Source organism: Phyllostomus discolor, chromosome 2 (assembly GCF_004126475.2).
Source record: "Phyllostomus discolor isolate MPI-MPIP mPhyDis1 chromosome 2, mPhyDis1.pri.v3, whole genome shotgun sequence".
Taxonomy (NCBI): Eukaryota; Metazoa; Chordata; class Mammalia; order Chiroptera; family Phyllostomidae; genus Phyllostomus; species Phyllostomus discolor.
Genome location: NC_040904.2, coordinates 117622132 through 117634294, shown reverse-complemented (window position 1 = coordinate 117634294; position 12163 = coordinate 117622132). Strand labels below are relative to the sequence as shown.

General features: G+C 39.3%; 1 protein-coding gene across 2 annotated transcripts in view; it reads left to right on the top strand.

The window, feature by feature from the left end:
• The window catches only part of CRYL1 (crystallin lambda 1), a 135739-nt gene that overhangs the window by 6280 nt on the left and 117296 nt on the right, over positions 1-12163 (top strand). For both annotated transcript variants that reach the window (XR_004901441.1, XM_028532379.2), the window contains exon 2: positions 4456-4563. Coding sequence is in view for 1 of the 2 variants with exons in the window: in XM_028532379.2 (XP_028388180.1) it covers positions 4456-4563 (108 nt within the window). In the remaining variant the exon portion in view is untranslated. The remainder of the gene's footprint in view (positions 1-4455; positions 4564-12163) is intronic.

Here is a 12163-nt window from a genome sequence, read left to right as displayed (position 1 = left end):
GTAAGTTTTCAATTTCTTGCTCTTCTTCTTCTCCTTCTGGCACCCCTATGATTCAGATGTTGGAAAGTTTAAAGTTGTCCTGGAAATTTGTAAGCCTTTCCTCATTTTTTTTGAATTCTTGTTTCTTCCTTCTGTTCTGGTTGAATGTTTATTTCTTCTTTCTAGTCCAAACCATTGATTTAGTTCTGGTTTCTTTCCCTTCACTTTTAGTTCCCTGTATATTTTCCTTTATTTCACTTTTTATAGCCTTCACTTTTTTCCTCTATTTTGTGACCATACTCAACCAATTTTGTGAGCATCATGATTACCAGTGTTTTGAACTGTGCATCTGATAGGTTGGCTGTCTCTTCATCATGTAATTGTAGTTTTTCTGGAACTTTGATCTGTCTTTGCATTTGGGCCATTTTTTTTTGTCTTGGTGTACCTGTTAGGTAGTAAGGGATGGAGCATTAGGTATTCCCCAGAGCAGGGCAACCCACTTCGCTGGAATGTGGCACTCTGTGGGGGAGGGGTTTGAGGGGTGACAGTGCCTCTTGTTCAGCTCTTTGACAGCTTCAGTCACTTCTGTAGTTACCCACAAGCAAATTGGGCCCTTCTAGTGCTGATTCCCTGGGGAGTGGTTGTGAGTATGTTCTAGGACCCTGTGGGTCTCTCCAGTGAACTCTTCTGTGAGGCTGGGAGTTTCTCCTGCCACTGCAACCCCTACAGGTTTTTTCAGTCAGAGGTTTTGAGGCTTTATTTCCCTGCACTGGAACCTTTGGTTGTGCAGACTGTCTCGTTCCCCAGTTGTTCCTCCCTGTTTATCTGTATGTAGATGTGGGACCGCCTGCTCCGCCTGCTGCCACCTTGCTACAGGTCCTCTCCACCCAGCTGCCCATCTCCACCCCTTCTACTGGTCTGGATGAATGTTTCTTCTTTAACTTCTTGGTCGTCAGACTTCCATACAGTTCGATTTTCTGTCAGTTCTGGTTGTTTTTTGTTTCTAAATTGTTGTTGTCCTTCTTTTGGTTGTGTGAGGGGGCACAGTGTGTCTACCTATGCCTCTATTTTGGCCAGAAATCCAGGTATTCAAATTAATTTAATAATATGTTTAATTAGCATAATATTTTCAAAGTGTTATTTCAACATGTAATTTATATAAAATAATAACAATGAAATAGTTTACTCTTTTTTTGGTATTGTCTTCATAATCCAGGGTGTATTTTATACCTGCAGTGCACCTCACTTCAGACTGGTGCTGACCTTAAACAAATAGCCAGATATTTGTCCAGTCAAACAGGTTTATTCAGAACAATAAAGACTTGCAATTCAGGACCTGTGCTTTTCTGGCAAAGAACAGGTAAGTCCTGAGAAAAAAAGGACAAGAACACTCTTATAGAGGAGAAGAGGAAGTTGGAAGGTCTATGAAGAAGAGTTCTTCCTGTTGGGCTCCATCATCATCTCAGGCACGCGAGTGCACCCTTGGCCTCTCACCTTCATTTTAAATGAGGTTTCTGTTCATGAGTTTTTTCATTAGCCACTTTTCAAGTGCTTAACAGCCCCATTTGGCTGGTGGCTACTGTCCTGAACATGTGGATTTAAGGAATGATGTAACCTTTTTTAATTGAGAAAGCAGATCTTCAGAAAGCTGCCTTCTCCCCCTCTTTTGTGGCTCCCACTGCAGAGCAGACCCATTCGAGAGGTGTTTACACTTATTTTGAAAAAGCCAGTCAAGTTGTAGGAGGAGGTTTACCGAATGAGATGAGTTGTTATGTTTCCTTTATGGAAATTCTTTTTTTAAAAGCTGTTATAGCACTTGGGGCTTTTATAAAGAGACCAATTTAAGCACCTCACCGTTCTGCCTTTGTTTGGCCTGCAGCCCTTCCTGTTCCCCTTGCCTGGCATTTGCAGCTCCCTTTTCCTTTGCACCAGTTCTCTCAGTTTCATTGTGTGGTGGACATAGGATGCCAGGGGTCCCAGTAGACAGATTGAGGGTCTGATGCTAAGGGTGCTTGAGAGGCCAAGTGGAGCTGTCGTTCCTCATGGGGTCAGGGAGGAGAGGAGCCTGACCAGCATGTGGGCAAAGGCTTTTGTATGTATGGATGAGTCCTTTTGTAGAAGTATGGTAATAAAAAGAATTCCTTTTTGGGGAAATATATTTATGGCTCATGTCCTACATACAGCAAAGTGCAGAAATCCTATGTATAAAGCTTGATGATTATACAGAGTAAACACACTGCTATAAACCCCACTCTGACAGTATTCTTCATTCAAGACTTAGGCTGCGTTAAGGGTTTTTTTTACAGTTAAATAAGTCACCATATGTTTCAAAAATTCCAATAAGGGCAACAGAAGGAAAAATGTTTAAAGTCAATGGCTGGTCAGTTGGAACAACCGGTATGAATATTAATTGGCCTTCTAACTAACCACCTTGTAGCTCTGGAGTGTGTGTGTGTGTGTGTGTGTGTGTGCGCGCGCTTGTGTATGTTTGAAGAAGAGAAAGATGTTTTCATGTAGGGCTGCCTCTTTCAAAACTCTGGGTTTCTTTTTTCTTCATGTGTTCTAGATGACTCAGTCCAGTAGAACGTTCTGTAGAGATGGAAATGCTGTCTATATACTCTTGCTGTCCAAGATGGCAGCCACTATCACATGTGGCTGTTGAGTACTTGAGATGTGTTTTACACTGAGTTTTAAAATTTATTTAATTTTAATTAATTAAATGGCTGCATGTGGCTGGAGTTTGCCATATTGGACAGTATAGGCTCAGAGCACAGAGGATTTCATAAAAATTTATAGGCATATGATATGTAAAATTTAATTTCAAAAGATTTCAATATTGTAGAAGAATATGGAGTAAAATCTACTGTGTAATCCTGTTCCCCTCTCTAGAAGCTCAGTAGAGGTTATTTCAGTTGTTTTTATTCTGTTTTCTCACTAAATGGCTTCACATAAGAAACCTTATAAGAAGATGGTAGCCCCTCTTAATGACCCCTTACACACATTAAAGGCTTAGCTTAAGTAAGCATCATGTGAATGCTTTGAAGCTCAGATAGCACTCCTGTGGCATTAGCAGGATTTTTCAAGCTCTTTCTTTCAATCACTTGGGCCCAAAAGCTATGACAGAAGCTGTGGGGACTGTAACAATCTCTGGTGTGAGGCTCTTCCTATGCTCAGAACCTTAGCTAAATGAGGAGGAGGAGGAAGTGGGGGGAGATGGAGTGAGAGAATGCTTTTTGGAGCCCACCCTGTCACTACTATTGTAGCCTCCCTTCCCCAAAGTGTCTCATATAATTACTACAGTGAAGTAACACTACAACTGAGTCAAGTTTGCATTTTACTATACATTCAGGCCACTTGCAAGCTATAACTTAGCTGGTTACGGTTCTCTGAATGCTGGCAGAGGATGTGAGATTCCAGGGTCAGAGACAAAGGACTTCATTAATCACAGCACAGCAGGCAGCATGAACATTATACTTACATTGGTCCCCCTTCTCCCCAAGTCCCATGGGGGCAAAGTGAGGAGCCAGGTAAACACCTGTGGATTCAGTGAGTATGTTTCAGGGGAGGGACCTTGAACTCAAGGAAGCTACTGTTTTTATAGTAGGAGGTAAGCAAACTTGCCATTTGTCCTTGAGGGATGTATTTCCTTTCCTCACCATTGCTTTGGAAACATAACTCAGAGATATGGTTTGGGGCCTGGCAGTTTATTTGTTGAAGAACATGGGTCATTTGTTATAAATTTCACACATTCTGGAATTTGCTAAATATAACCCTGTAATGTCATTTAACACATTCATCTATCCCTTTATTTCCAATATATCTGAAACAGTGGGCAGAATGTAGTGGTAAGGACTTAAGAGTCAGACTGCTGGCGTTCATCTCAGCTCCAGAACTTAAGGCCTGTATCATCTTAACCCACGTGTGCCTCAGTTTTCCTTTGTATAAAATGGAATAATAATAGCACTGACCTTGTAGGATTGTTGTAAAAATTAACAGAGGTGAGACGCATAAATGTTTAATGTTGCCTGGTACCTAATAACATACTGTAGTGCCAGTGGTGATAGCCACTAATTATTTCTTCGAAGAGACAGGGGAACTATTATCTGGTCTTCAGGGTAAGTAACTTGCCTAAGACAGTGGTCAGATGGAGGTTCCCATAGGGGCCTGTCACGTACATGACACCCTGCCACCTCCCTACTGTAGCTTCTATTTCAGTGTGAGTGTGTGTTAACTACCTGTCTGGTGGTGCTCCATGTGTAATATTAATGCTGGACTCAAGTCAAGGATTCAAGAACTCCTAGTGAAAAAGATAACATTGAAAATCAATACAGCTATCAAAATGTATAATTTTAAGACATTAAATACTTTAAGAATAGGATGCTGTATAATTTTAAAAAGTTTATTCTGGGTTAAGAATGAAAAACTGCTCAATTACTAAGTTAACTGGAAACCTCCCTTGATTTTGTCTCCCTTTAGTGGCCTCATTGGGCGAAGCTGGGCTATGTTGTTTGCCAGTGGAGGCTTCAGGGTGAAACTGTATGATATTGAACAACAGCAGATAACAGATGCCCTGGAAAACATCAGGTAAGTGGCTGGCACCTCTGGGAGAAGCATTGACTCTGTTGCTCTCAATGGGTCTTATTTGTCATACTCAAGGCCATCAACATCTGTGACTTCACTCTTTCACTTCACAGCTATTACACTGCCATTGAGCTGGTAGAGGCCAGGTCTATAGTAGTTGAGACATGAACTAAGAAGGGGCTCAAGTTGTGAGGAAAGGGTCCTTAGGGTTGTAAAGATGTATAATGGGAGTGGGGGAAGTGAATATAAATCTTTTTTGCTGCGTTCCACAGGGCTGCAGGTCTGGGTGTCTTGCCTTCTCTCTGGGGAGGTGAGCTGGCTTTCAGCATGTGAGAATCACAACTGCATGAGCAATACCTCTTGGGAACAGAGTTCCTGAGATTTATTTTGACCTATAGATCTAATCATGGCAGGACCCAGATTAACTGTGATACCTGTACAGATAAAGGTGTGAGAGTCGATGAGCTTACCAGATGTTTCAGGGTGAGTTTTAGATGTAACTACAGGGTACTGAAGAAGAATAGGAGCCAAAGGGGAAGGGATGAGAATGGGGAGGTCAGAGATAGAAGAGCCAAGCTAATGCAATGTGCTGGAAAGCAAGATGCCTATATTCCCACTCACCTAAGGTGGCAGTCACTGAACACAATTTGACCATCTCACGTGTTTTGTTCAAGTGGTTATTATCCTTCTTTGGAGGCTATCCATGAATGTGTAACTTGAATTTGCATTTTTGTGTAACAGAAATATGCTTTATCATTTACTTTATGAAAACACTAATATATAGGGTATGATGTCAGGCTATAGTCATCAAGAAATTATATACCCGATTCCAATTCTGTTGTATAACAGATTAAGAACCTGAAACCCAGAGAAGTCAAGTTGCTTCATACATATAGTGACGTGTAGCCGATATTAGGATAAAATATCTATTTAAAAAGCAAACAAAATAAACCAAAGTCAAAAGAAAAAGAAAAAAAAAGAAACAACCACTATAAAGCTACCCCTCCCTGCACCAATGCTTTATTCTGTACTGTTAAGGAAGACAAATTGACATAAACACTTACATAAAAATTCCAGGCATGTGCTATTTACTAAGAATACACAGAGGAATAGGACAGATACAGTTCTATCCACAATGGAGCTTATGGTCTAGTAACTTTACTATGTTAATTCTCATAGTAAACCCAATGAGGCAGGTGTTATTGCCATTATTTTATGAGAAAAGTTAGGCCTATGAATGGTCAGTAACCTGCTCACAGACCCAGTAAGATACAAGATTTTAGTTCTGGTCTATCTTCATGGTTTCTTTTTAAATAATTTTTTATTGTTATTGTATCACAGTTGTCCCAATTTTCCCCCCTTTGCCCTCCTCCTGCAGTCAATTCCCACACTGTTGTCCAGGACCATGGGTCCTAGGGCAAGGGAAATAAAGGAAAAAATAAACAAATGGGTAAACAAATGGGACTACACCAAATTAAAAAGTTTCTGCATGTGTAAGAAACTATCATCAAAATGAAAAGGGAACCAACTGTATGGGAAAACACATTTGCCAATGATACATTGGACAAGGGTTTGATGTCTAATGTGCATAAAAAGCTTATGCAACTCAACACCAGGAAGACAACAATCTGATTAAAGTACGGGCAGGGGACCTGAATAGTTACTTCTCCCAGGAGGACATACAGTGGGCCCATAGGCATATGAAAGGATGCTCAGTATCACTAGCCATGAGAGATGCAAATTAAAACCACAATGAGATATCACATCTGTCAGAATGGCAATCATTAATAAATCAACACGCCAGCATTGGTGAGAATGTGGAGAAAAGGGAACCCTAGTGCACTGCTGGTGGGAATGTAGACTGGTGTACCCGCTGTGGAAAACAGTATGGAATTTCCTCAAAAGCTAAAAAAGGAACTGCCTTCTGACCCAATGATTTTGCTGCTGGGAATATACCTTAAGGGTGCTGAATCACCAATTCAAAAGAACCTATGCATCCCTATGTTCATAGCAGCACAATATACAATAGCTAAGTGCTGGAAACAGCCTAAGTGCCCATCAGTAAGTTATTCGATCCATCTGCATGTTAAGGGTAGGTCTGAGCTCTTTAGCATTCCACTATTTGCTTTATAGAGATCCTCGAAATACTACTTTAAATATAATTTCATGATATATGCAATCAGATCACTTATGCTAGTTTATGAAGAATACAGTAAAATGAACATTTATAAACCTACTACCTAACTTGAGATCTAGAACATTATCAATACCCTGTATGCACCTTGTGGGTTTCATCCCCCTGCCTTCCCACGAGAAGCAACAAATATCCTTTATTTTGTATTTACTGTTACCTTGCTTAAAAAATAGTTTTATAACATATATGTATTCCCAAATAATATATGGTTTAGTTTTTCTCATTTTCATGCTTTATAAATTTTTTTTGAGATTCATCTATGTTGTTGCTTGTAGCTATAGTATATCTGTTTTCATTACTATATTGTGTGACTTTGCTATAATTTATTTATCTTTTATCCTTTTGATGAACATTAGAGCTGTTTCCAGTTTGGGGCATATGTCCCTCAGTGAATAAGTGCAAGAATATCTACAGGGTGCATACTGAGGAGTGAGGTTGCTGGGCCATTTTTCCTTCTGAGATTATTATTATATGCATATTGAACCAATTTATTCATATCTTTTAACCTCCCTTTTGTATTTTCTTTCTCCCTCTCTTAGTATATTCTGGATACAGATCTTTCTCCCAGTTCACTAGCTCTAGTTTTAGATGTGTCTAATCTGCTATTTAAACCATCCAATGAGTTTATTTCAACAATTAAATTTTCATTTTAGAAGTTCTTTTTACTTATTTACCAATATACCTGTTTATTTTTAATAGTTTCTCATTGTTCATTCTTTGTGGTTCCACTTTTCAGATTTTTGAGCATTTAATATACATTGTTTTATACTATGTTCCAATACCTGAGGTTGTCGTAGATCAGAATCTTCAGGGTCAGGTCCTGAGTTGAAGGTTCCTGGGCCAGTGGTTGGTTAAGGATGTGCTTCCAGGAGAAGCCAGTATGGGACTGAGGGGGCAGGATAAGGAAGACAAGGAAGCCAGCTGGTGAACACCTATGGCTCTGCCCCTCACTAGGTAACGGGCGTGACAAGACAAAAAAAAATGGCCCAAACAGAAGAACAGATCAAAGCTCCAGAAAAAATACAATTAAGTAATGAAGAGATAGCCAACCTATCAGATGCACAGTTTGAAACATGTAGCATCTAATTTACCCGTGGCAAATTAGATGATTTGGTGGCAAATTAGATGAAAAATGAAGGCTATGCTAAGTGAAATAAAGGAAAATGTACAGCGATCCAATAGGGATGGGAAGGAAACTGGGACTCAAATCAATGGAGTGGACCAGAAGGAAGAAAGAAACAACCAAACAGAAAAGAATGAAGAAATAAGAATTCAAAAAAATGAGGAGAGGCTTAGGAACCTCCAGCACATCTTTAAACGTTCCAACATCTGAATTATAAGGGTACCAGAAGGAAAAGAGGAAGAATAACAAGTGGAAAAGTTATTTGAACAAATAATAAAGGAGAACTTCCTCAATTTGGCAAAGGAAATAGACTTCCAGGAAGTCCAAGAAGCTCAGAGAGTCCCAAAGAAGTTGGACCCAAGGAGGAACACACCAAGGCACATCATAATTACATTACCCAAGATTAAAGTGAAGGAGAGAACCCTAGAAACAGCAAAAGATAAGGAGGCAGTTACCTACAAAGGAGTTCCTATCAGACTGTCAGTTGAGTTCTCAAAAGAGACCTTGCAGGCAAGAATGGGCTGGAAAGAAGTATTCCAAGTCATGAAAGGCAAGGACCTACATCCAAGATTGCTCTATCCAGCAAGGCTTTCATTTAGAATGGAAGGGCAGATCAAGTGCTTCTCAGATAAGGTCAAGTCAAAGGAGTTCATCATCACCAAGCCCTTATGATATGAAATGTTAAAGGGACTTATCTAAGAAAAAGAAGATAAAAAACATGTATAGTGAAATGACAGCGAACTCACAATTATTAACAACCACACCTAAAGCAAAACAAAAAGAAAAACAAACTAGGCAAACAACTAGAACAGGAACAGGACCACAGAAATGGAAAGCACATGGAGTGTTAGCAACAGAGGAGTGGGAGGAGGAGAGAGGGGGAAAAGGTACAGAGAATAAGTAGCGTAGATAGTAGGTAGAAAATAGACAGGGGGAGGGCAAGAATAGTATGGGAAATATAGAAGCCAAATAACTTACATGTATGACACATGGACATGAACTAAAGGTGAGGAAAGTGGGTGGGAGGGGGTGTATAGGGTGGAGGGGAGTGAAGGGGGGAAATGGGACAATTGTAATAGCATAATCAATAAAATATATTTAAAAAGAAACCATTAAGGGGAATATAGTTCTATAGAACTTTAAGGAATTTATAGCATTACTAAATAAGTAAAATTCCACCTGCTTAGTTAAAGTTTTTTTTTTATTCTCACATTAAGTGGTTTGTGTAGGAGAGAGCACAGCAAACCCCATTTTGGAAATGGTAGCTGTGGTAACACTGGCCTCATACAAGATATGTCCAGAAAAAGTGCAGCCATTGTTAATATAACAAGAACAGTTTGTACAACATTGATATAACGTGGCAGCCAAGGAGAGTGGACTGGAATGCACATATGTGAGCAATGATGACTTCACTGTACTAGTCAGTGGGAGATGCCATTGAGTGGGCACGTGTACTGTGTGGACATTGTATTTAAAATGACTGAGCAAGTAGAGCAACAAATCTGCATCCAATTTTGCATTAAGCTTGAACATTCCTCCATGGAAGCTATTTGGATGATTCAGAAGGCTGCAACTAGGGGCAGCTGGTGGTTGGCAGTTTCATCATGACAGTGCTGATACTAAACATCTCGTGCAGAGTTTTTTGGCAAAACATCAAATCAGCCACGTGATTCAGCCCCACTACAGCCCAGTTTTGGTGCCCTGTGACTTCTAGCTTTTTCCAAAATTAAAATCACCTTTGGAAAGGGAGAAATTTCAGACCTGTTGAAAGTTGATGAGATTCAGGAAAATACAACAGTGCACCTGATGGCTATTGGTAGAACTGTGTGAGATTCCCAAGGTGCCTACTTAGAAGGGGACTGAGTTGTCATTGACTATGTACAAGGTTTCTTGTATCTTCTTCAGTAAATGTCTGTATTTTGCATGGGTGGATCCTTTCTGGACAGACCTTTGTACCCAGGTGGTGATACTGACTTTTCAGGAGGCCTGAACTTTAAATTGGTTTTCTGGTGCTAGTGTCTATGGTAGGTGGGTTTGGAACTGAGAGATATTAGCTCCATAGCTGGCCTGGTGTTGGAGGAGAGAACAGCCTGGGAAAGAGTAGACCCCTGAACCTCTGATTAAGCCATGCTGTAAATCAGCTCAGCCTAGGCTCCAAACCTGGGGTTGATACTCTTTTCATATAAAGGCCAGACAATAAATAGTTTAGGCCTTTCAAGTTAAATGGTTTCTGTAGTAACTCCTTGTAAAGCAAAAGCTGATGTTGACAATATGTAGACAAGTGGGCATGGTTATGTTCAAATAGAACTTAATGGATTAATACTGGACTTTGGAATTCATATCATTTTCACATATCACAAAGTATTATTATTCTTTTGATATTTTTGAAAAACCATTTCAACATATAAAAACTCTATTTATGTCACAGGCCATATAACAGGAAGTGGTGCAGGTTTGGCCAGTGGGCTATATATACCTTACTGACCTTTGCTCCATACTTTTCAACTCTATTATCATTTCATCTTTTATTTCATAAAGCCAATTCCAACTCAGTTGTAACCAAGAGAAAACTCTGTGTTACCTAATTAAAAAGTTCTTTGTTCTATATCATGGAATATTTGTATTTTAGGCCTTCTTTTTTAGGTGTATCATTGAAGGTTTTGGCCACTTTTAAAGTTCTTTCAGGCATCAGGGAGTACCTGGGGAAATTGTGGGAAGTTTTTTTTTTTCATTTTTCTTTTTTTAAAGGTCAGAGAAAGGTTTTCTTGTTATTGTACTCCCTGTGTTGATGAAAAGCTAATATTTCTTAATGTTATTGGTGCCCAATTAGATTAGATATCAGTTTCTAAGACTTTTGAACTAAAAATTCCAAAAATAATTTATTACTTTTAGGTGTCTTACTGTAAAAAAAGGAAATGTATTGTATTCTTATGTATCTAAGACTTAAGAAGTGTACACATAGCTCTTCTGAATCTTTACAACTCACATTTAAGCTGAATCTTTACAACTCACATTTAGCAGTGAGTTGTGCTAGCAGTGACTGAATCTTTACAACTCACATTTAAGCTGAGCTAATGTAAATAGGCAGAACTGGTTGTACCTCTTTGGCTGGAAGTAGGGAATCTCAGGGTATCTTGTGACCAATACCTCTTTCTTCTTGAGCTATTGTGTACAGAGAGCTGCTGGAAAATCAGGTCGAAGGGTGTCCTGTTGCCTTCCTCGGGAGTACTAAATTTTTGGTTTTGTGACCTGAGGAAATCTACTGTTTTCCCTTCTTAAATCAAAGGTTTTCAAATGTACCTTTCCTATACAGAGAGAGAACAGGTTAAGAGAATTGAGTGCAAACTTTATTTTTGTAAGTATTTTGGTCAGTAAGGTGAGTTCTGAGTTTCAAAATATCTTTAGCCAGGAAAGAGTTATTGCTACTTCTTTCAGCCAGTAAACAGTGTCAGCGTGCAGGTTAACCGTGACGCCCACTCAGGTCAGCAACGGCACTGTGTGCTGGCTGTACTCCTTGCGTGGTTAGGAACACAAGATTAAAATGTTCCTGACCATATATTTTCCTCCTGACCATAAGGTGTAAGGAGAACCTTCTGTTAAGAAATATAAATAATGTAGCTTCCTAACTGGGTTGAATTAACTTGATGGGTCAGAATCATTTGTGCCCACTGGGTGTCCTTCTATGACACTCTGTTTGGTGGTCTTCATCTATTCTACCAGTCTACGAGCTTCATGAGGACTCTAGTACCATTGTTATTCGATGGTATATGATCTCTGTGAGAGCCGTGTGGGCACAGAAATAGTGATGTGCACATTTCTTGTCTCCAGAGCCTGGAGCATCATGGATAGCAGCTCAGTAATTGTTTTAGCTGAGTCAGCAGAAACTTTTCTAGTCTCAAGAGGCAGTTTTTCTGGGCATGTGTTTCAGTCTTTTTCCTATGGTTCATTTCATTCTTGCAGTTTGGTTCACTTGCCATATTTAGATTCTCCTGAACATTCTGTAGTAGGAAATAAAATGTTGAAATGCATTACCTGTGCATGAAAATTCTGTGTGTGAGAGAACTATTAAACATTAATCTTAAATGAGTAGAAATGGTACATCTTGATTCTGACCTTGTAAAATGAACTTAAACTGGACGAGGTTGATTTTTTAAAAAAATATTAAAACATTAGAAGATTTAAAAAATTATCACAACTCAGACATATCATGACCAGAGACCTTAGTGAATTAAAAAAAATTAAAAAGCTGTCATCAAGACTAGTCTTTTCCTGCTTAAAACTTAATA